Here is a 26,057-nt window from a genome sequence, read left to right on the forward strand (position 1 = left end):
TTTCCTGTTACTCATGAAATAGCTGATGGATGTTTCCCTCACTCCTGTGAGTGATCACTATTGTACCAGTCAAAATCATGGTTCTTGTCACAATCCCCCTTGGCACCAGTAATTGCTCGCATGAGGAAGTGTGTAGGAAAGTCAGCCACTTGCTTGCTGATCAACAGGGAAAAGAGTCCTAACAATTGCAATGGCTGCTGTCCAATAAAAGGAACTGGAGAATTTTCATTATATCAATATTTCCCTTAAACTAATATGGTCCAGTCAGGAATACATCACACTAGGTTATTCACTCATAAGGGAATTCTAGCTGGTGACAACCACAACCACCACCACCACCACAACAACAGAACCCTCCAAGGTCTAGTGTCCTTTGAACAGTTGCCCAACTCTGACTTATAGAAAAAGAAGAATGACTGGCAGCAACAGGATCTTTTTGTCTGGATGCTGCATGAAATGTGTGATAGCTCCAAAGATAAGGATCCTTCCTCTTGAAATTCCTTTTGGGGTGTCTTGAAGGTTGTTTCACAGATTAAGGGTTTAAGTTTTCTGTTTACTTTGTAACTGATCAGAAAAGAAATGAAATTGTCATGCTAATATATTTTAATTGACCCATTAGAATTGCTAAATAAAATAAATTTTCACAGGCAGATGCGTCCAGTGAAGCGTGAACTTTTCATTTCTCATTCTTGGTTAGCACTGAGCAAATTATTATTTTTTGTGCCTTCCAAGAAGATTTAAATTACAAGTCATTGTCTCACACCCAACGCCCACCCTTTCAGTCTCTTTGATATATACACACCTACATATTTATCTGCTTGAGTCATTTAAACGTTCTAGGAGGCACCAAGAGGAGACATTCAGGACAGCCTTTGCTTTCTATGTTGGAGTCCTCCTGTCATCTTTCCAGATTATTGATCGATTTTATTGGCTGTGGTTAAGGAGAGATGGAACTAAAAACAATCTGGAGCTTTTCTTATTCCTGGCACCTGCTGAATTTTCTCCTAGTAGAGAGAACTGAATAGAACTGCAAAAGTTACTTTTTTATTTCCTCAATTCTCCACCCAGCATGGAGTGACCATGCTGGCTAGAGGATTCTGGGAACTGTCATCTTTGAAAGAAAATCAACTTTTCAAGGCTTCAAGGTTCTTTCCTCTTACACAATTATTATTACATTAACTGCTTTAATCGATATTATTAAAGGCTCCATCTACACTGCCATATAATCCAGCTTCTGGCTGCAGATTATCTGCATTGAACTGGATTATATGGCAGTGTTTACTCATGTAATGTAGTTCAGTTAATCTGCATTCTGAAACTGGATTATATGGCAGTGTAGATCCAGCCAACGAGAAAGGAACCCTGACCAGCTCTGTTAGTATTCCTGCAGAAATGCATGTTAACAGTGCCTTTCATCTTTGACACAGACCTCAATAAGCATCACATCTTTCAAGTATTACAAGATTTGTAGGAAATTCTTATTCACAGAGCCTCAAAGCTATATAAAATATGGAGGAACAGTAGCAGTGATTTACCTTAAAGGGCTGATCTATGTGTGTGTACGTGAATGTTTATCTATATGTCTGTAGGAGAGAGAGAAGGAGGGGGAGAGAAAGGTGTATTGAACACTTTGCTATGTTAATGCTAAATTTTGTATGGTATTTATATCAGGAGGCGGCAAACTGTGGCTTGCAGACTGCATGTAACTTGGTAGCTTGATGCCGCTATATTAAATTTTGTTTCTTTTTGGTGCAATTCTAGGCCTGCTTCATCCCATGCAGTTTTTGAAGGGGACAAAATTACCCTCAGACTGTCCAAAGTTATGCATGGGACCGAGGAGAAGTGGGAGGTCCTGAACAGAAACTAAATATGTGTTGTTATCTCAACAGAGGAACCAGTATGGTGTAGTGGTTTGAGTATTAGACTGTTGCTCTGGAGACTAGGGATCAATTCCTTACTTGCTCATGGAAACTGACTGTCACACATTCTCAACCCTGAAAATTATGTGATAGGTACACCTTGGATCTTCATTAGCCAGAACCAACAGGCACACAACAGCAACAACAACCTCAACAGACCAGAAAGTGTCTATGGGTTCTTCTAGACTGGTCTAAACAAGTGTAAGTTCTCACAATATAGTTTCATACTCTCCAACGTTTTGCAGATGAAAGCAGGACACATGTGCCAAGTGTGGTCAAGATAGCAAACATTATTAATGAAGATCACACAAGTTAGGACTGGCTACTCCAGTTTGCTTTTGCCTGAAAACAAGTCTATACTGGCAAGAAAACCTAGATTCACCTCAAACCAGCAATTGCCTGGCTTCCTGTGAGTATCATGGTTTTTTAGGGTTACAAAACAACATTGCCCTTCTTTGGGCAAAATTGGGAGATACTCTGGAGCTTGCTGGAAACTCTGAATTATCCTGTTGCTTCAAGACAGTTTGGAGAGTAGGACTGGCTCCTGTCCAGATGGGACATCAGCACCATTACTCTTTTCCTGTGTTCATCACAGGGAAATGGGATGAATTGTGCCCATGCTGATGCTACTTTTCCTAGCCAGCCATGAAGTGTCATCTGTGTTTCTGTCCACCACAGGCACCCCATTCTGACATGAAAAGCAAGAAGGGGGAGTCTGAGTATGGCTAAACCTAAATCACTTCAAGCCTTGTTTAAAGAATGCAGCAACATTTGATTAGCAGAATGATTTAGTGATGCTCCTTCATCCATGCATCTTGTTCTGGGCTCATTGCCAGTTCTCAGCGGCCCTAATCACCCAATGCCTCCAATACCAATCTCAAGTGGCCCTTGCCATTCACTTTAGAGGCAAAATGGGACAACCAGCCAGGAAATAAAAAGGGTGGTGGCTGCTTGAGGGGACTCTTGCAGCACATGGAAGCACATCACTTCAAATGCTTCATCCTCTACAAAAGCAAAATTGCTCCCCGGAAAGAGAACGGGGCTGTGCAGGTGTGCTGCCATTCCACTGCTGAGGCATCCTTTTTGGCCGCATGAATAGAGAGTGCAGGCATAAGCTTTGCTCAGCTCCATTACCATTAGCAACTGCTCTGCACTCAAGGCAAGGCATCTGAGTACTTGCTGTCGACAGATGACCTGACCCTTCCTGTCACCAGTGGGTTATGTGAAGAGGAGGCCAGGGAGGAGATGGCGCTATTGTGTTGGTTTGACTGTATTAGAGAGTGAGAGCCGTGCCCCCACTCCTAACCATCCCTGGCTGCCGGGTGAGTAAGTAGAAGGGGATGATGCTTTTAGTCAGGAGGGAAGTGGGATGCTACAGGGCAGCCTTTTCCAATAAACATTTACCAGCTATCTGACAATGAGGGAAGGACGAGTAAATCTCCCTTGATGCTGGGTAGTAGAACAGTTTATGTTTGTAGGTCATATTTGTACCCTTTATGTTTAAATCTGCACTCAGCTATGAAATTCAACAGGCAACCTTGGGCAAATCGTATACTTTTCTTTCTTTCATCCTTCCTCTAATAAAGGGGTAGGAAAATCTCTCTGTGTTTGTGTCTTCAAGTTGTCTATCACCTTATGACAACCCCACGAATTTCATGAGTTTGCCTAATACCTTATCACTTGCCTGGAGCTTCTGGAGGTGAAGTCCAAAACATTTTCAGAACTGAAGATTCCTAGCCAAGTTAGCCCCAATTGCCAAATGAACCTGGATCTAAAAGGACAAATTAATAGAAGACTTTTTAAAAGACTGGAAATTGTTTATGGACTTCTTGAGCAATAAGAAATGTAATGATGTAATAATTTCTGGCTATGGTTACTAATTATTTGTAATTAGATCTATTGTGGCAAAATATTGTATTTTTTATTTGGGCTTTTTTCTTTTCATTTGATTACAGTGTGGATTGGAGAATCAGAGCCCTTTGGTATTTTAGCTTATTAGTATTTAGTGCACTCGTTAGTGTGCAGACGACCCTCCATATCCATGGATTCTATTTCCACAGATTCAGCCATCCCTGTCATGAAAATATAAAACAAAATCCAAAAAAGCAAGTCTTGTATTTGCAATTTTATTTAAGGGACACCATTTACTACACCATTGTGAGACTTAGGCAACTATGGATTTTGGTATCCACAGGGATCTCAGAACCAAACCCCAGCAGATATCAGGGGCCCACTGTATAGTGCTTTAGTATTGTGTTTGAATCTTAGTTTAATTTTAGTCTTAATTATATCTGTCTATCTATCTAGCTAGCTAGCTAGCTACCAACCATCTATCATATATATTTTTTATTTTTTTCCCTTTTCCTTTTCCTTTGTTTTTTCTTCTTTGTTTTATACTGGCTGTGTTTAAACTAATGAATAAATAATACAAAAAGCTTTAAAAAGAACAAAAGATTCCTTAACCTGCCAGAAAGGGTTATTGTGAGGATAAAACAGGGGGAGGCAATCAAGTCACATATACAACCAGGCCCTCCTTGGAGGAAAGGTAGACTAAAAATTATAACTGTTCATTTAAAAGGGAAAAAATCCTCTCATTTTGTTTCCTGAAATGTGGCTACGTTTTGGACCACCAGCAAGTGCAAAACATGAAAATGATACCTTTTGGTTTTGAAATTACATCAGTAACTGCAGTTGGCTTCTAGGTCAGTGGGGCAATAATCTAACTTCAGATGAGCTATCTAAAATGCTGAACCATTAGATAAGCACATAGGCTACCTGCTTTAAAGTTTAGATCAGCGATTCCCAAACTTTGGTCTTCCAGGTGTTTTGGACTTCACTTCCTCAAAATCCTAGTTTTGGCCAATGATCAGGATTCTGGGATCTGAAGTCTAAAACATCTGGAGGACCCAACATGGGTTGAGAACACAACCCAGGGAGAATTCCCTGTTCCAATAACATAGGACCTTCCAGCCACCACTCTTCTGCCTTATATCCTAATAGCAATGTTTTTGTCTGGGCTGCCCATAGAGCTCAGGAGACACCCCTTTTCATCGCCACGTTCAAAGGCCTTGGCTTCCACACTAGCAGCCACTACTTCCTTGCCGGGCATTGCTGCCACAGGATTGCCTCTTTCTAGGTACACAGTGTGCCATTGTTTTTATTCAATCAATCTGATTGTTAAGAAGTCAACAGCTGAGTGATCACATGGCTTGACATGAGAAGGCACTTAAAAGGCTGCCAAAAAAAGATCTAGTATCTAACAATGGATAATCCTAACAGATCTACTCCATCAGCCTGTGACTAGAGATTGAGCTGTTGTGTCCAGAAAGATAAAATGACACTAGAAAATCCATCAGCATCTGCAGGCAAAAGAGTGGCCACAGCCAAAAGCAACACAGTAAGCAATACCAACAAGGCCCGAGATAAAATGGGCAGACTTGTGGTAACTGGAAATCTTGGTGTTATTTATTCATCTCTCTAGTATATGAGCAGTGCTAGTATAGGAGTTGTTGCTTTGCAACTTTTTCTTTGCTTCCTCTTTATTTCTTAATGATTCTCTCAAAAGTTTTTTCAAGTAAGAAGGATGGCTGGGTTTGATGCATGTGTTAAGCCTGAGAGTTAAGAGGTGAGTTAAAAGTAATGTGATGTCATAGAGAAGGAACTAAAACATCCTGGAAGAGGGAGAGGGTGGGCTACCATTTCTATCTTCATCTCATCCTTTGCTCAGTCCACCACTCATTTGTTGATTCAGTGTATATCCCATTGTTCTCCTGCAAGAGGACCAAAACGGCTTACAATATAAATTAAAACAAAGTAAAGTTAACCATGAAAAAAATTAAATGAGTACTGTTAACAAAAACACTAATTCAAAACAGTTTAGAACACATTTAAAACAAAGGAAAGAAGATAAAAGTAAAGGACATTACGTTAGAAGACTTGACTGCTATAACCAGTTATCAGTTGAAGACTCACTCTAAATTGCAAGGTCTTTGCCCACCAGCAATAAGAGAGCAGACAGGGTAACCAAGACCCAAACAGAAGGAAATTCCTGAGTCTGGGAGCAGCCATTGAGAAGGCACTGTGAGTTAAAAAAATATACTTGTGACCATGGTGGTCCTAAGAGAAAACTCTCCTGCAAGGGTCCTAAAACTATGGCAGACTCTTGTATGGAGATATGGTCTTTTAGATGGTCTGGGCCTGTGATGAGTCATGGGCCATGTAGTCCCGTTCCTGGCACTGTTGTGCTAGATGAAGAGGAAGACTTGGGTTTTTCACCGTTTCAGTCAGAATTGGAACTTTCCCAGCCAGATTTGGATGCCTTGCACCTGCAAGAGATTTGTCTTCCAGAAGTCTGTCAAACAAGCCCTGAGCCTAAATCTCCTACGTTTTCTCGCCATGAGTTTTGTAAACAACAGAGGGGAGTTCAAGCGGCCTCTCGCAGGAGTGCTAGGATAGCTGCTAAGCATTCAGCTGATTAAGTCTGCTTTCCATGGGAAACTTTAAGGAGTCACACATCTGGACTCAGAATAGCTTTCGTTTCTGGTTCTCCAGAGAACTGCTCTTTGGCGGGAAAACCGGGACCCTATTTAGGTGTTCTACCCACAAAGGGATCTTGCGGAGTCAATTCGTCAGCTACCGGAGTAGCGTGTGTGGACAGCTACTCCGTTTCCAAGCCTCGTTCCTGTTTCAAGCCTTGTTCCCGATTTCAAGCCTTCGTTTCCAGCCTTGTTTTACTCTCCGGATCTTGCCTTGTTTTCCGGACCTCGCCAAGTAATTCCACGGATCCTATTCTTGCTCCTTGTTTCCTTGTTGCCTTGAATCAAGCCTTGTGTTCCAAGAATCAAGTTATTTCCTAGCCTTGCTCAAGTTCATGGACTAAAGGACCTTGTCATCTCCCCTCACTTTGCCTGGCAAAGTGAGTGTTTCGGTTATTGGATTACAACTTTGGACCTTAATATTTCATATTGGACATTGTTTCACTGGACTAATTTTGACCTTTCCTGAAAGGTCTACTCCTGGACTAATTCATACGCTTGCTTTTATTAACTTTATATATTTCCTTAATAAAGATATTAGATAGATTCTGGCCTCTGCGTATGGTTATTGGTGCTCTGCTGCCTGGGTCGTGACAGGGCCTAAACTATTTAGGATTTTATTGGCCATAACCAGGACTTTCAATTCTGCCTGGGAAGACCATTCATTGGTGATGGCATTATATGTTATGTGCTGCTGTCATTGAAACAGTATTTGTAAGAGAATAATACAAAGCTTTTAAAATGAAGTTGGGACATACTTTTATCAGCAGATGGAACTAATCTATAGCTCAGTGGTAGAATATAAGACTGGGAAGGATGTCTCCTGACAACCTTGGGAGCCAAATTGGCAGGCAAGACTGGAAGTAGTGAAGGGGATTATTCATGTATTTGATGTATGCTTCTTTTCATGACAAGCATAATCTCATCCCAGATTATCATTGTAATTATGGCCATTTGTCTTCTAAAGACATTTCACAAGCACTGCTAAAGAGTTTTGACCTAAAAGAAAGTTGATGTTAGATCCTAAAGCAACTCAAAAATGAATGATAAACACTTTCGCTGGTTTATTTGGTTCCTTTCACTATTGTTGTCGTATTATTCTGCCCTTTAACTTCATTCCTTTCATGGTGGTTTATTAGTGAACACCACTTTTATAAAAAGAACCTGTAACATTGACAGAATATAAAAATGTAGGGAGTGTGGCAATACATAACAGTGAATAGGCTTTGAATAGAGGGACTACAATTGCATTTTGGATATTGAATTTTTACAGTTGGAAGAGGTCATCTGTGGAAGCTCCTTTCACTACCGTCACACTTAATAGAGTACATTCACAGGCAGACAAAAGTTTACACATATTCAGTGCTGTCTGTATTTCCTCTGCACTACCCATCTTTTCTTTAAATGTAAAATCTGCAAGGAAATCCCTTTGAAATTGTGATATTTGTGTGAATTAGAAATGTCTTATTCTGCTCAAGGGGAGGAAGGTTACAATGAAGAGTGTGGGCTTCATGGTAGAAATGAAGTTGACCCCTTGATTTACTGGAATGGCCTTCCAATTTTTCCTGAAGTTACTTTTAACTCCATGGTAACATCCTATTTGTAGCTGCGGGTAGGGGGTACTAGGGCTCTCTGGCCAATAATTCTAAATGTTCTCAATATTAAACATCAGATCTCAGGGTCCCATGTGATGCTGTCATGCATGAAAGGAATGGCATTTAGGATTCTCAGCCAGAAATTCTCCAGGGCACCCGCTGCCTTAATCCAACCTTGAGGGCAGTAATATGAAAAACTAAAAGGGAGGCAAGCCTCAAACAGATGCCCCAAATAGATGCTTAATTTATGAATAGTCACCACATGTGGATCACCCTGCCTTTTTCAGTCTTCATGGGCATATTCTCCAATTCTCATTTTTGTAGAATACCAGCTTTCTACCCCTTTGAGACAGTGTCTGAAAAAACTCCCATTTCTGCTCTAGCTAATATGCTTTCTGTGTTCTTTTGGAGGATTTCCCATGGATTGAATTTGAACCACATGGGGCATTTTTATTGGATAAAAATCACAATTTTAGAGAGCATTTGTGGTTCTTTTCACAGCTGGTCAACTTTAGGGGTAATTTCTTTCCAGGCATGCCTGGAACTGACTATTCTTCACTTTTCATTTGGATTTTAGTTTGTGGCTTCACTTGCCATTCTCTCTTTGGATGTACATTTTCTATGAAAAGCCTTAATTCCTCCACTAGCCTATCAAATTAAGCCACTCTAGCATTTATTTCACAGATATACACCCTATAAAATCTAGCATAGTGGTTATGAGAAGGCACAGTTGACCAGTGACCCATAGAAAGAGTTGTCAATTTGTGCAAATGTCTGGGAGGCAGAACAACATCAGGGAGTCTTCTGAGTATGACTGAAGTTGGTGGAAAAGGAGCCATTGGCTTCAGACTCTAAATCAGGCCTCACAGGGGAACAGCGACTTCTGGATGCCCTTTCCTCTGCCAGAGGACACTTCTGTTGCCATACGATGCTTACGAGTAATTAATGTCTCCTTCGCTAGGATCTTGTGTGTCCCGAATGCAAGCAGCCTCTTCCTCTTGTTTCAATGGATTCTTTAAGAAGCGCTCTCATAGAACATCTTCAAATGGTGTGGTGATAATGAGAGAGACTGTTGTAGGAGGAAATCCAATCAATGGTAATTAGGCCGAGACATGAATTAGTGCCTTGGAGACTTGGTCTCTCTTTGCTCTCAGATTGCATGGGGAGGAGGGGGAGCAGAATGGGCAGGTATTTAACTTTGGCTGGCCAGACGCATACATATTCCATTTATTTGGACATTTGCCCAGATTAAGAAAAATGTTTTTTTGTTCTCTGTTGCATCTCTGTCAGAGGCAGATGGTGTCTAACCTTGTCACTAAGCTGTATTTTCCCCCCATTCTGCAGCATGCTAATGTTCGGTGGTGTTCATGCAAGTCATTTCTCTGAACAGAATATTATCAGCTAACATACCTTGAAGAAGCAGTGAAAATTGGATTTTACACAGCAGGCAGAGAGAGGAAGATCTTGAGTCTGGGGTATGGAAAATAAGAGCCAGGATGTCTTCCTTGCTCTGTTGAATCATTGTGGGTCACTAGTGTGAAATATTGTGTGAAAGCCAGTAGGCTGAGAGTTCACCTTCCCTTCAACTGGTCTCAGAACAACTATATATAGTGTGTATGTATAAAGAGAGATTATTTGGAAGCCTGGGATGAAATAGCTATTGCCGAAGAGTGAGGGGGTTTTGCAGTAACCGGATAAATGTCATGGTGAATTAGGAGTGAAGAATCATAGGTTGAGCATTTTGGCATGAAGGAAACCAGGAGCACATTCATGTCCAAATGGGCAGTCCTACACAAGGAAAGTGCTTTCCTCCATTATCACATATGCACAAAGCAAGCCTCTGACACTTCTAACATCACAATGAACATTGTATATCTTTGTGAGCCCCCCCCCGCAACTACTGAGATGTGTAATACATGTAAATTAATGCCACAGGAGTTATATTAATGTATGTTTATGGTTTGCGTCTCCATGGGCCACATGCCATGTCAACTATTCCAAAGCAGTTTTTCATTTTATGCTCTTTGGACTGGAACTCTTTCTCAGTCCCATTAATGTTCCACTTCTGTTATATTTTGTGCTACATTAATATCTTACGAAAGAATTCCCACTTCCCATAGATGGTTGCTCCTTAGCTTAGTGTGTGTAAACATTTCCAACCCCAGCCATAATCCTGCCTTTCTTCCTTCTATTCTTACTGGAGTTTGCTTCTCAAAATAAATTGTTCTTATTTGGTTTATAAACTGCCTAAATCTTTTCTTCAAATGTCTAGATTAACTGCATCAATTGGAAGTGCGTTCAGAGAGAGAGCATAAACCAATGTCCAGATTTCAGTAAAGATGTATCTCTTCGGGAATTAGAATTGAGAAATTTCACAGAATCTATATTCATTTATTGCTACAGAGAAGAGATAGTAAAATGTCCAGTACTCATCACGGTCAATGCACAATGGAACCAATGAGTTTTGGGCCATTGGCTAAAGGAGTACTGATGCTCATTGGCAATGTCTGATGTGTATCAGAACACTCTTTCCAATGCTCTGATAACACATCTTCACAATTCCTTCAAACAGGTTTCCATAGCGTCTCTGCTATACAGATAAGTATGTATAAAGTTATGCAGTGTAGATCATGAAAGAAAATTCTAGCCAGTCTCCATGGAGACACATTGATACACATTTAAGTGCTGTTATGGTTAAAGAGGAATGTTGATGAAGTGAGAAGTCGCAGTTGTAACTTTTTTCTAATAGACTCCTATGTCAGTAGTAAGCTAGGATATAAATTAAACTAAATTAAATATAGACTTAGTTACTGAGATTAGGGCTCAGTCATGAGACACCCCTCCAGGTATTGTTGGACTATACTGTCCTTGTGTCTCACTATTAAATATTCTGGTTATGATTTATAGCATTTGCAGTCTGAAAACATGCAGAGAGCTTCAGGTTCCCACCCATGAAAATCGATGAATGCAACTGCAACTGCACTTGCCTGAGAAATAAAAAGCAATTAATATCTTGTGTATCTGTGTGCACTTAGTGGTATCCTATCTCTCTGATATTAGAAGCTTTTTCCAACTATTAATAGCCTCCCTACATCCTATTGCAAGGCCTGACTAGAGTAGAATCATAAAATTTTAAGATTTGGGACCACAAACACCATCTTGTCCAATCCCCTGCCATGTAGAAATGCACAACTAAAACATGTTTGAAAGATGTCCACTCACCATTTGTTTAAAGACATCCAAGAGAGAGAGAATCGACATTTTCAAAAAGTGAAATATTGACTCACCATTCCACAACTGAATGTATGGGTTTACTCTACTCAGTACAAACCAACAGGATGCCAGGAAAAGTGTCTTATTTGATTGAACGTTTCCTCTCCAAGTACATCAAAGAAGTGAGTGGATCTTGCAACATCTCAATTTTCCCAAATTTCTGTGCACCAGAATATTCAGGACCAGGAAACCCAGTTGTCCAGGGTTACTAGGGAGGTCTATTTTCCTGGATCATAACCAAATTCCTCTATAGCCATTCTTGGTAGGAGTACACCAAAGGTTCACGCATCATACTTTCATTTCATTTTTGTTTCTGAATCTCAGAACTGATCTTTGCATCCTTCTGTGTGCTTATGGGATGTACAGTATATAATAAATGCTCATTCTTTTGTTCAACCATAAATGTGAATTCTTCATGGAAATATAAGACATCCCCTGAAAATAAGACCTAGCGCATCTTTGGGAGCAAAAATTAGTATAAGACACTGTCTTATTTTCGGGGAAACACGGTATATATACCATAAAAACAGGAAGCGAGGGGGAGAAATCCCCTCTTTGAGTAATAAAGTTAGAGTTTTATTTCCTAACATTTTTCTTGATGCCACAAAGTTTGGAGATTACAGTTGAAAAGGCTCTCAAAACATGAGTCACAATAAGACAATAAAAGGATGCTGAGTTGGGAGTTGGCCTCAAGAACTTTGATATTTACAGGTAAAGAGTGTTGGACTTTCTACAGCTTTCTCATACATCGGCCACTAGCACCGAGTGAGTCTTGGGAGGCTTTAAAAAATCAGGCTCTTGGAAGCTGGTGAGATCAGTACGATGGGAGAAGTTAAAGGAGTGTCATTACTACATTGGGGAAGAGTTGAAATCAGCAGGACAGTTCATCAAGAAAAAACAGCAGTGGGTCAATAAACTGGGTGTTTTTATAAAGGATTGGCTGGGAGAGGACATGGCTTTGCCATGCATAGGCAAGATGTGAAACTAGCACCTTCTAAACTAGAAAAGGCTGTAGGGTTATAATTGGTGACCCTGTGAATAACAGACCTCCAAGACACCCTCCACACTCAGGGCTGTGGCTTCCTCTATCGGATCTACCCAATAAGAATAGGCAATGTAGAATATATAATGCAGCATTATGTGGGTTTTTTTTCTGGGACCTGTGTCTGAGACGTGCTGGCTAGAATCCTCGTAGAGGCTGTACTAGTCAGACCTTTAAGGAGGGATCAAATGCCCACTATGCATGTCCCATTCATCCACAGTGGAAACATGTACAAGTACAGCTCCTCCCCATCACTCCATGACCACTACAACACCCAGGACTACTGGAGCAGCTATGTGAAGATACTAGTCCTACTGTGTCCGCCTCCGTGACTGCTGCTGCCTCTATCTCCTTAAGAGTGCTGGTGAAGCTTTTGCTCAACAGCATTAAACAAGATATCCTCTGCAGGGTTAGCACTGCAAAGATTTGGATAAAAACGAGCCACATCTGCCTCTTCTGTATACTGCATTCTTCTGCTTACCACAAAGGAGCTGTGCCTGTTCTCATTCTACTTGCCAGTAAATCCAGTGGCAACCAAGGCTGAGCAGGTTTATTGTGAATGGCACATTCTAGACTAGCAATTAGCACCAACTCACAGCCTAAACTGGTGCCCTCTTTTCCACTTGCAGATTAGTACTATAGCACTCAAACAACTGTGGGCGAAACTGCTTCCCAGATGCAGCTTCAGTTCCTAAATAATATAACTTTGAGGGATAACCATTCCAGGCAAAGGCGCAATAATGAAAACATATCTTTTTCAGAGCCTCTGCTTCATGTTACACCTTGGGGAAAAAGCAAACATTTTCCAGTAAATTCCCACATAGTACCAATTAACTGATCTGACCTAAGGGATGAATCAGATGGGAGTTTATATCTTCTAAAGTCACACATAAAAACTCAATCCCAAGAATACCTTCTAAAGTCAGAATGCATTAATAGAAAAATGCAAGTAATCCTATTAAATCAATGCGTCCCAAATTTCCGAGCTTGTCCTGATTACATTGTGAATGATTCTCAAAAGTTGATTGGGCAGGTGCAATGAGTAAATTGCTATAAATAAAACACTGTAAACACAAATGGAAAGTAGAAGCTCATGAAATACACATTTTTGGTCCAGGGTAATCACCCTGCCATTGCACAGGGAACTTTTATCAGAGAGTGGCATGAATAGAGTATCTTCCAAAGTCTTTGTGGAAACACTTTTCCTCCATAGGCAAAGCAGACAATGGTCCAGAGCGGCCACGGCATCATGTTCCTTTATCATCTTCTCACCTCCTTTGGATGGATTTTGATGAGTGAAAGGAAGAGGCACAAAGAACATTTTCTTCACAGCAACTGGAGAACATCCCAGACTCTTAGCAACTGCTTCAGTCTGTCATGACCATATGTCTCAAGGAAGCATAAATTCTCCTCAGATTTAGGAGGCCTGCGGTAATCTTGAATACCAAGGCAAATGCTCTGTTGCCACAGGGAAAAAAAAGTCTACAGAAAGCTATACTTCAGCTCAAAACCCCACGAATTAAGCCAGAAATAGGTGCATTTTCTTCTGGGGGGAAATGGGGGGAGAGAAAATAAACCCTCCCATACAAAATTCTGATATGCTGTTCTGGTAGTCTCTGTGTCCCATGAACAGATACAAGAACAAAAACAGACAGGGCATGTCCTGATTCATAGAGCTGATCCCATAGTGAACTCGTCAACAGTCCCTTTCCCCCAATGATTAGATGACCGTCAAGCCCTGGCTTCTGTGCACAGGAAGTGAGAGAGGCTGGTCTTGCAGAGAAACACACAACTGTTGTCAAGAGACCTAGAGAGGAGAAAACAGAAGAATACCTTACACCTTCTGCCTTACATTTGTTCTGGCATAGCAATTTGCATGGGAGCCCCTGGTGGCAAAGTGGATTAAACTGCTGAGCTTGCTGATTGAAAGGTTGGCAGTTCGAATACGGGGAGCGGGGTGAGCTCCCACTGTTAGCCCCAGCTTCTGCCAGCCCAGCAGTTTGAAAACATGCAAATGTGAATAGATCAATAGGTACCGCTTCTGCGGGAAGGTAACGGCACTCCATGAAGTCATGCTGACCACGTGACCTTGGACGTATTTACGGACGCCATCTCTTTGGCTTAGAAATGGAGATGAGCACCAACTCCCAGTGTCAGACATGACTCAACCTAATGCCAGGGGAAACCTTTACCGTTACTCAGCAATTCCTACACTAACTGGGAGCAACTAGTTTCTGACAGGCGTCTTTCCCAGCTCTACTTGGAGATGCTTCCTGTATTCTTTCTCCTCACCCCTGATCAATCGAAGTAGAAGTTTTATCAAACTTTATCTTTTTTATACTATTGTAGTCTGTTTGTGCTCTTTTTGCACAGGGGCAGTTAAGTTTCCAAGCACGCAAAGAAAAGAAAAATACAAATGTGTTTGTGCTATACACAGCTATGAATTCAAAAACGTCTGTATTTAAATGCCGATCCAATCAAAGATCCACAGAATACAAGAACACAAAGTTCAATTTCCAAGGTTGATTTAATGTTGATGCTGCAATTGATTATTTAAAACTGAGCTAAATTGCAATAAAAGTTAGACTGTAGCTAAATGGGAAGCTTTTATTATATTTGGCTACCTCCCTCCTTGCGGCCTAGAACTTGAAAGGGTACAATTTGAATTACAAATTCAGAATTCATCAGCTAGGGATTCTGTGAGTTGTAGATGAAGTAGTAACTTTTCCCCTCCTTACAACAACTATACTAGTACCAGCAGGATGTTTCTGATCTACAATAATGAGTGTACAAATGGGCAGCCCCAAACACACTAAGATGCAAAAGTTGCAGACTCTACATGTGCTGCACCAAGAAGACTCGGGAATTTGGCAGCCTCAAAAACTGAGAATTTCATATTTAATGTCCTTGTGAATTCAGGAAAATCAGCTGCATTTGAAAGGACTGATGTTTGGCTCCTTTATATACCAGAAGAAAGGAAAGTAGGGAAGAAGTGTGAATGTGTGCACTCACGGACTTGTTCCTAATCAGCTTGCTCTGATCCTGTTAAGTCCCACCAACATGCTCGACTCCGGCAGGTGACAGATTGTAACAGGTTTAAGTGCATTCGTTCCGAATTTTCTTCCCTAATCCCTTGCTCAGACTTTTCCTATAGCAGGAGAATGATATGGAAGTCTGGGAGCTTTGTAAGGGAAGGGGTGGGACAGACTCTCTGCTCATAGGTCTAGATTAGTGTGGATTTATTCCCAGCAAAAACGGGGGGGGGGGGGGGGGGAAGAAAAGAATTACTTTAAAAAACCTTGCAGAGTTCAGTACAAGCTTGATTAGTTTTAAGTGTAGGAGTCATCCATTCCATATATACTATCATAACTCCATCTCCCCTTTGTGGGATGGTTCCAGCATACTTGAGAAATGTTGTCATTGCCCCCTTCTCAAAAATGCGAATGTTTACCACAAGTCTTCACTAGAAACTAGGATCTATGGAATTAAAACTAATGAAAATTATGGGCTGCATGTTCTGTGCAGTTCTGGGAGGGTGGATTGAAGGTTATTAAGGAGATGTTCTGCACTTGTCTGAAAACTATGGCAAGAGGCCACATCCGAGTAGATGAGAGTTAATGGTGGTAAAGCTTTCTTGGTGGGGTTCTGTGTCTCCTTTGATTGTATATAAATGATTCAGCAGCAAAATATGTGCAAACTCCATGTTGTCAACCAGCATGTATGAATATTTAATAATGCAAAATAGAGCTGGGACGATTGGACAGGATTTGCCAAATCTGCGATTGTACTTGATAAATATGGATGAGTCGTGCCTGTCCGCCATCCTCCGCCCCCTCTCCCCAAAGCCCAAGGTGGATTTATCTTCCCTTAACAGCCAGAAAATTATATGCAGAGGAATCTCAATGCACAGATGAGACAGTGGCATCAGGAGGCAAGGTTTAGATTCGTCAGGCACCGGGGAACTTGCTGGGACAAGCTGAAAAGAGACAGGCTCCACCTGAATGGCAATGGAACCAGATTGCTGGGATTTTCACATTAAAAAGTTTGCAGAGCAGCTTTCAAGCTGATTTCTGAAGGCAGGCTGATAGACATGAGGGGCATCTGTTTCGGAATTTGGCCTTAAGGACAGGGCCAGGCTACTGTGGCCCAACAGAGGTTTTTGGATGGCAGGTCTATGTTGACTAAGGGCGATGAGAGTGGTAGAAAAATCTAGAGAGCCAACATTTTCCACTATTGCATCACTAATGAAACAAATAGCAAAACTAATGCAAGCAACACCCAACTTGCTGAAGCCCTAATGGGTTGCATAACTTTTTGTGAAAATAGTACTGTAGCTTAAAGAACAACCTTTGCAATATATAGTGCAACAACTTTTGGAAGGACTGGTGGAAATGACTGTGGAAGTGGAATCTGAGGGATTTGACATTTGAGAAAGCATGAAAACAAAAATTCCTTAACAGAAGATTTGCACAAAATAACACCTCTGGATATGGTCTTTCTAGGAATGGGTGCCATGTAGCCCTCCCAGACATTGTTGGATTTTATCTCCCAGCATTCCTCAACATTATGGTTGCTGATATTTGATGTCCAACAACATCTGAAGGGCTCCATGGTTCCCATGTCTGTTATTAAGCCCACATTGGACAACTTGTGGTCATACAGATGCGGCTGAAATGAAACTTCCATCAGCCCTAGCTAATACAACTTATGATGAGTAGATATAGTGGGAGTCAGTCTAAAAACATTTCAAGGGCCACAGGTTACCTTAGGTTTAAGAAGAACTTTGACAGAAGTGCTATACCGCCATTTTCCTGATTGAAGCTTCAGAAGACAGTTGGGTGGAAAAATAAAAATAAAGGGAGCTGCCATAGGAGGAAAAATGCGTAATATTTGATGACTTCAGATACTTTTATATTGAACTAGCTTGGGGACCCGGCGGTGCCTGGGTTATTAGAAGAGGGCATTGTTTGTTTTCAGATGTTAGGTAATATCACTGAAGTTTAGTCCAGTTCCGTCGTCGGCTGGGTTCAGGACTCTATGGATAAGGATGAACTACAACTCCCAGATCCGAGGTCAATCACCCCCAAACCAGGCCCATATGCACAGTTGGCCATGATGGGTCTGTGTGCCAAGTTTGATCCAGATCTGACATCAGCTGGGTTCAGTACTTTCTGGATGCAGGTGAATTCTAACTCCTGAAATCAAGGTCCATTCCCACTAACCCCTGCAGTATGTTCCATTGGTCATGGGGCTTCTCTGTACCAAGTTTGGTCCAGATCCATCGTTGGTTGGGTTCATAGTGCTTTCTGGATGTAGATCAAGTACAACTCTTGTAAATAATTGTGAATTTTCCCCAAATCTCGTTCTGTTGCTGATCTATTCCTCTGATAACTATGTGCCATAGGAAAGAGTAGGAAAGGGTTAAGAGTTAAGGTAGAAGCAGTGGGTGGGGTCATGCAAATTAAGGAACCCTGGGATGTCCATTCTGGAGGAAAAACAGAACATCTAGGATGAAGTTTTCCCTGCCTGTAAGACTTCACTTGGGTGGGGGGCAGGATGGTGTTTGTGGAGGACACTGGCAGGGTTGGGGCTTCATGTTCATGACGCTCACTATAACCTGCATGTCAATGAAGGGAGGGCAATGGGTGTCCCCTGCTCAGTGGGAACTATAGCTGTTTGTGGAGGTGGGAGGCTGTCTGTGTAAGTGGACACCTCTGCCACATACACATTTTTCACTTTTATTATGTGTATAGATAGGCAAATGTATATGCAAATTGGGACATTGCTAGCTATGATAAATGACTAAACCTTAGAATAGTTAGACATCAATGGGACTCAAGTGGAAGGTACCCTGGAGTTGTCAAACTGATTGAGAATGGTGACCAGAATGTTATCAAATTTATCACATCTGCTTAAAGGTGAAGTTGCCTAGAAAATCTAATAGAGGCATATTTAATTTCAAATAAGGACATTTCTTTTTTTAAAAACCCTAAGGGGATTAGTTAAACATAAGCTGAATTAGAGAGTCAAGAAGGTCAAATTCCTTCTGGATGTTATTTAAAACCGTGATAATAGAAACTCAAGACAGAAAGTATACCACATAACAGGAAAGTGATTAACAAATTCCAGGAGATTGTCTGCATAGTTAATGAGTAGTGTCAAGGAAGCTCTGAAAGACAAGATGGTGTCCTTTTAAAATTGGGTTTTGCCCACAGGGGAACAAATAGCACTCTGTGAAAAATTATGTTGACAGTATGCCAAGTTTTAGTAACATATTGGGCTCTTTCTGGCAAATCACAAAAGAATGAATTCTTGTTGCTGTGGCCTTGGCACCCACTCGTTCCATTGTGTTGTGTGCTATTTGTAACAACGTCCTGAATGTACACAGGTCTTCAAAGGTTTTGAGTTTGTTTTTTTAAAAAAATCTAGGAATGGTTTGCTGAGATGGGGTTATGATTTGAAAAGAAAATAATCTCTTGACCTGTTTTTAAAAGTAAGTTACAGTGATGCATTACAAAGGTACCAGAAATCCCCTGCTCACATCTCTTTCCACCTTGGGTGAAGGAGACTTTCTAGTAACTTAACAGAGAATCCTGTAACAGCTACTCATTGCAAGTGATTTTGTTCTGATCAGACCCCAGGGCAGTTATGTTCTTTCAACTATGACTCCCAGCATCCCCTTACCCACATGGCCAGATTAGCTGGGGGTAGTCTCAGCATCAAAGCGGAGGAGCCAGAATCCTTTTTGGACAGTGGCTGCCAGAATCCCCCAGATAGCACTGCCATTAACTCAGGAGAACTTGTGTAAAGTTGGCCCTGCCACCGAGAAGGCAGTTGGATGGACATGTAGCTACAGTTATACACATTCTGCTGTAAAATGCAAAGTATTAAACACCTTTTCGGGTCTCTAAGTTTCTGCAGAAGGGAGGGGATAGTGGTCTTAATCATTTTACCATCCCCATTTGACTCTTGTTGTCAACAGTGCTTTCTGGGGGAAAATAGGACTTGCCTCCTCTAAACTTTCTAATATAATAAGTAGCATACTCCAAACAGTTGTTGAACATTGGTAAGAACTATGAGAAAACGTACATCAGTGGAATGAGGAAAATATCCCCCCGCCCAAGATCACTCCCAGGCAGAGCCGGTCCAACAATGAGGCGAATTAAGCGGTCACTTGGGGCGCAAAACATACGGGGGCTCAGTCGAGACTGCTTTTTCTGTTGATTTCTTGTAAAACATGATGTTTTGGTGCTTAATTTGTAAAATTTTAATGTAATTTGATGTTTAATAGGCTTTTCCTTAATCCCTCCTTATTATCCAACATTTTCGCTTATCCAACGCTTTTATTTTTCCGCGATTGGTTTGTGGGGGGGGGGGGCACCAAAATTCTGTTTGCCTACACTTGAAAAATGCCTAGGGCCGGCTCTGCTCCCAGGGTTGTTTGCCCTTGAGAGTATTTCTAGTGGATGGGGCCAGAGCTATCCCACATTGTCTCCCTCCTTCTCTCAAGCAGGTCTCCATTCACTCCCCCCCATGCATTCCTTTTTCGCCCGTCTTTTTCCTTGTCTAGACTGACTTCCTCCCTCCCTCTCCTCTACCCTTCTTTGCTTCTCTTCTCCCATTCTGCAGCCCTTCTTTCCTCTCCTCAAACACCTCCAAGCCCAGGTTTAAGAGAGATTTTCAAAAGCTTTTCTCACCTGTATATTTATGCAGCTCAGTATTTACCATTTTTCATGTACAAAGTTCCTCACATATTATGGTGACCCTGAGCAATCACTTTCCTTACAGCCTTGGTTTACCTTTTTTGTATGCAGAAAAATGGAGGAGGGGGCTGAATTCGGTGTGCTCATTTGGCAATGAGGCATTCCTTCTCTTTGAAACCAGAGGAGGACAATTGTAAATCCCCACATTGCCTCATCACTGGCCATACTGGCTGCTGGATGTTGCTGTCTAATCGCCAGAGGACCATGAATTGCACAGCCTTGCCTCCAGCACTATTAGGCAGAAAGGAGCAAGTTCATTCACTGTCCTTTCTCTTATGTTAAAGCAGCAGGTGAGGAAGGTGACGGGAAGAACCAGTGTGTAGGAGGTACTTAATACATTTAAATCAGTGGTTTCCAACTTTGGGGCCTCCAGGTATTTTCGACTTCAACTCCCACAGTTCCCAACAGCTAAGCTGGCTGGGATTTCTGAGTTGAAGTCCAAAACACCTGGAGGTCCAAAGGTTGGGAACCACTGATTTAAAGCATGGTTCATGGTCTGAATAGTGAACCACCACATCTCTCATAGTACAGGGATAAGGTACCTGTCACCTCTGTCCTGGTTCAACTTTGGATAGCATATTTAAAAAGCTTAAAACTTGTCAAACTAAATAGCAGGAGAATGCTTCACACAGGGCTGAGGAGCATGTGGTCCTGTGGGTGTCATTGCGGAAGGATAGCTAATGGTGAGGAATGATGGGAACTTTAGTCCAACAATTTCTAGAAGTTCACATGCTCTCTAGTCATGCTTCATCATCACCATTGCCATCATCTCTAGCATTGCCTCCAAATGCTGCTATTGCCACATACCCCAAAAAAGACTAGCATTGACAGCAACGTGTATGCATTCACTCTGGGTTTGAAGTGAACTGTGACAAAACAGAATTGCTGTCTACAAATATGATGTCAGACATGGATAATGAACTAAGTGGTTTTTTAAAGCACACAGTGGAAAAAAGGATTAAATATTAGGGCGTTACAATCATGAAGAACAACAGTTTATTATTTCAAAACACCTAAGAAAAAGTATGGAAAGAAAAGAAACTTAGAAAAACGAGTAGAGTTAAATATGTATCTTTGGGGCAGAATTGCAGTAATAAAAACAAATGTGCTGCCAAGGCTTTTATTTCTCTTTCAAATGACCCTTATGATAAAATTGGAAAGCCTTTTGTGAAATGGCAGAAAGAGATTGCTAGATTTGTCTGGCAGGCAAAGAAACTCAGAATGAAATTTAAAACACTGCACAAAGCTTTAAAAAAAGGGGGCAGCTTGGGAGTGCCTAATGCCAAATTGTATTATGAGGACTGTTGTTTTGTATGGTTGAAAAAAATGGATATTGCTTAGAGATGTGAGACTCTTGGAACCTGAAGGACAGAATTTAAGATTTAGTTGGTATAGTTACATTTTGTACAATAAAGTGCAGGTAGATGTTACATTTAAAAATCGTTGTATTAAAAGGCTACAAATTTGGTATAAGTAAACATTTTCCTAAGATAATATTAACCAGCTCACTGCAGAAAGCTTTTTTTTAAAAGGAAAGAATGTTTAAAAAATTGAGATAGCTGCTTTGTTATGATGCACTGGAAGTTTAAACCAAGAGTGATTATTATTAAGGAACACAAAGGTCTTAACTGGTTTGCTTATATACAATTTAAATACAGATTTAATCCAAATAAAAAAAATTAGCCAAAGCAGTTATTTAGGGTTATGTAAAGACAATTACCATGTAATTTAAAAATGTATAAATAAAATTTTTTTGTGAAATAAAGGAAACTGGGATAAGATGATGTATAGATGGCATCTAACTCTAAATAAAAGTGTCAAAAATGTCCCAGAATGTTTCTAGCAAACGCTGGTGATGTAAAGATAAGGAAGGCTCCTTTTCCATATGTGATAGACTTGTAAGAAGGCAAAATGTCATTGGTTTAGAATTTATATACTAATCCAAAATAAATTAAAGGTCAGTTGTGTAATGTCACTAGAAATGCTTTTTTTCGGCAGTATGGATAAAGAAATGGAGAGTAAATATGAACTACTTCTTTGATATATGACTACAGCAGCAAGGATATAGTTTACTCAAACTTGGAATTGGGTTGAAGCACCAATGATGGAAGAATGAATTGCCAAGAATGCCAAGTTAGAACAAATGAACACATAACTTGAAAGATTAGAAGCCATTTATGGATATTTTTTAGCAATGAGACATTTAGCAATTTAATAATCTGTGGTTATGGTTCTTAGTATTTTTGAAGGTTTATTTAGTTGGATCTGTAATGGTAAAATAGTATTATTTTTCTTTACTTTCATTAAGCCAGGAGAGGGGTTTGGTCCTACTGTGTTTTAGTTATATGCCTTTTTCCGCTTTCTCCTCTATTTTTCTTCTTCTTCTTTCTCTCTCTTTATATTTATAATGTATATTACAGATGGCCTTTTAAATCCAAAAATTCTGCATCCATTGTTTCAACCATTTTGAATGTACATTACAGTTGGCCATCTAAATCCAAAGATTCTGTATCCATTGTTTCAACCATTGAAAATATCCCTCCCCTGCAAAAATAATAATAATGCAAAAGCAACCTTGATTTTACCATTTTATATAAGGAACACGATTTTATGATGCCAGTGTATCTAATGGGACTTGACTATTTTGGAACCAAACCAAGCCACTGTAGATAACAAGGACTCGTTGTACTTTGATTGCAAGTTAAATTGTTATATTAACCATTAAAAAAAAGTAATGCATATACAGGCAGTCCCCAAGTTACTAACAAGATAGATTCTGCAGATTTGTTCTTGAGTCAAATTTGTTTGTGAATCAGAACAGGTACATTTTTAAAGTAGAACTCCAGCCATACACACACACACACTTTGGGTAGCATAGAGAAGGGTTAACACCCCTGTGGTATTTGCTGTCTGTGCCTCTGTTAAGAAGATTTCAGCTTACTTTCTGTCCCTGTGATAATTGGATTTTGAAAAATTTGGCTTGTTTTGGAAACAAGGATTGGTGAGAAAGCTTCAGTGGAGATGCCTTTTCCACATAATAACTCTTTTAGGAATGAATTTCCTTTCCGATGAATAGATTTATCTCACTTCCTGTTGTCTCACCCCCGTTCTTAACTGTGAGTAATTTTTAAGTTGAATGTTTATAACTCGGGGACTGCCTTTGTATCTTTGCCAAGCCAGTGATCTGGGCTACTTAACTATGCTGTTGCTGTCCTGTGTTGAGAAGAGAGCTTTGAGAACAGGCTTTTCCAGCTCATTCTGCAGACCTTATTTTGTGCAGGAGAGCTTTGTCTAAGATGCATCTAGATCCGTCGCTACCTGTCTGGGCAGCAGACGCTTTAAGAGGGCCTTGGAGAGTACAATCCCCCAGTTGCCTGCAGCGAATGCCACGAAACAAATTGCCTGATGTGGGTCCTGTGAGCCAGTTATATAAATAGCCAGCAAAGTCCTCATGTGTAGCTCATGTGCAAACTCTATTAGCAAGGCTGATTTCCCCCCAGGCAGCCGGGCCAGGCGATGCTTCCCCTGCACTCACAGGATAAACTGGAAGAAATAAATGCACTGCAATTTCTGCCACAGCTCAGCATAGCAAGAAGCTGGCTTCAGTTCCCAGGATTTCCGGGCACTGTCTCAATTCCGATGATGCGTGAAAGTTAATTCCCGAGCACTCTGGATGCTGGACACTGTCCATTCTTTCCCAGAGACAAATGCATCTTGCAAGCGTCCTGTGCCTAGGGACATAGTTGACAGCACTATGTATACATATGCACACAGATACACACACATATGCAGAAACACATTCACATGTACATATACACTTAAAGTGAATTAAAACATCACACAACATGGATAAGGTCTGAGCCTAACTACTTTAAGTTTAACAGAGGCCCCTTCTACACTGCCCTATATTCCAGGATCTGATCCCAGATTATCTGATTTAAACTGGATTATATGAGTCTCCACTGACATATAATCTGGGATAAACAGATTGTCTGGGATCAGATCCTGGGATAGACAGTAGGGGCAGTGTGGAAGGGGCCTTTACTAGATCTGTAATGGCAGAATAGTATATTTCTTTGGCGGGATCTACACTGCCCTGTATCCCAGGATCTGATCCCGGATTATTTTCTGATCCCAGATTATCTGGCAGTGTAGACTCATATAATCCAGTTTAAAGTAGACAATCTGAGATCAGATCTTGGAATATAAGGCAGTGTAGATCCAGGATCAGGCCCCATCTACACTGCCATATAAAATCTGGATTATCTGCTTTGAACTGGATTATATAGCAGTGTAGACTCATATAATCCAGTTCAAATCATATAATCTGTATTATCTGCTTTGATAATCTGAATTATATGGCAGTGTAGATCCAGCCTTAGTGGGAGTTTAGTGTATTAGTATTGCTGTATTAGCTAGTTTGTATTTATGGTTTTAGTGTTAGGATTGTGTTTGAGCTTTAGTTCAGTGGTAGTTCATCTTTTCTTCTCTCCTTGGTTTTTTCTTTCTTTCCCCCTTCTTAATGTTTAATAGGGTGTATCTACACTGTTGTATTAATGCAGTTTGACACTACTTTAACTGCTGTAGCTCAACACTATGAAATCCTGAAAGTTGTAGTTTTGTGAGGCAAAGAAAACTAAAGACTTTGTAAAACTACAGATCCAATGCTTCTATATCATTGAGTCACACAAGTGGTGTCAAACAAATTAATACAATTTATTTTGGTAGAGATATTCTCCAGTTGTATTTAATTACAGTGTTCTTAAGATCTGCTCTTCACACCTTAATTACAATGTCATACTGTGTGAGGTGAAAGGTTTCTGCCATTTGTCTGAGCTACTGCATTTCTCCTCCTGCTCTTTTTCCAGACTAATCTGATGAACAGAAGTGGGGCTTGGCTGGCCTTTTAGATATCTGCTGAGTTTCTTTCATTTGAAGGCAAAGTAAGCCTGCTTTTTCAGAATAGCTTTTCTTTTTTTGGGGGGGGGGGCATGTCAAGGGCCACTTGAGAGTACTGTTCCTGTCAAGAGTAGGGCATGATGAAGTGGATGAGTCTAGACGGATGGCAGGATCTTCCTGCCACCACTAAGTCATTTATAATACAGCTTTCCTGTGCAACTGCTCAAAGGGATGTGTGAACGCTCTCATGGCGATGGGCTATCCCAGGGGAATTTCCTGTGTTAAATTGGAAATAGACAATAAGTGTGGGGAGAATTCTAATTTTCATATAGTTCAGGGAGAAGGGAATGGGAAATTATGCTACTGGGCTGCTGTAATGCAGGATTGTTTTTCTGAGATGTTGAGATTGCAGCACAAAATGGCCTTAAAAGATTAGAGAACTGGGCCAAAACTAACAAAATGAACTCCAACAAGGACAAATGTAATATACCACACTTAGGTAGAAAAAATGAAATGCAGAGATACAGAATGGTTTATGCTTGACTCGACAGCAGTCCATGTGAAAAAGATCTTGGAGTCTTCGTGGACAACAAGTTGAATATGAGCCAACAGTGTGATGCAGCAGCTAAAAAGCCAATGGGATTTTGGGCTGCATCAAAAGGAGTATAGTGTCTAGATCAGTGGTTCTCAACCTGTGTGTCTCCAGGTGCTTTAGCCTACAACTCCCAGAAATCCCATACAGTTTACCACGATTAGGATTTCTAGGAGTTGAAGGCCAAAACATCTGGGGACCCACAGGTTGAGACCCGCTGGTCTAGATCAAGGGAGGTCATGGTGCCTCTCTATTCTGCTTTAGTTAGACGTCGCCTAGAATATTGTGTCCAATTCCGGGCATCACAGTCTAAAACAGATATTGACAAACTGGAATGTGTCCAGAGGAGGGTGACCAAACTGATCAAAGGTCTGGAGAGCATGCCCTATGAAAAGCGTCTTAAAGAGCTGGGTATGTTTAGAATGCAGAAGAGAAGGCT

At 40.8% G+C, this 26,057-nt stretch overlaps 1 protein-coding gene across 1 annotated transcript in view; it reads right to left on the reverse strand.

The window, feature by feature from the left end:
- Positions 1-11,885: 11,885 nt before the first annotated feature.
- Positions 11,886-26,057, reverse strand: part of LOC100552682 (chemokine-like protein TAFA-5) — a 40,024-nt gene continuing 25,852 nt past the window's right edge. The window contains exon 4 of the mRNA XM_008119320.3: positions 11,886-14,171. Coding sequence (XP_008117527.1) covers positions 14,163-14,171 — 9 coding nt within the window. The 3' untranslated portion in view covers positions 11,886-14,162. The remainder of the gene's footprint in view (positions 14,172-26,057) is intronic.

The sequence above is a fragment of the Anolis carolinensis genome, chromosome 4, assembly GCF_035594765.1.
Source record: "Anolis carolinensis isolate JA03-04 chromosome 4, rAnoCar3.1.pri, whole genome shotgun sequence".
Lineage (NCBI taxonomy): Eukaryota > Metazoa > Chordata > Lepidosauria > Squamata > Dactyloidae > Anolis > Anolis carolinensis.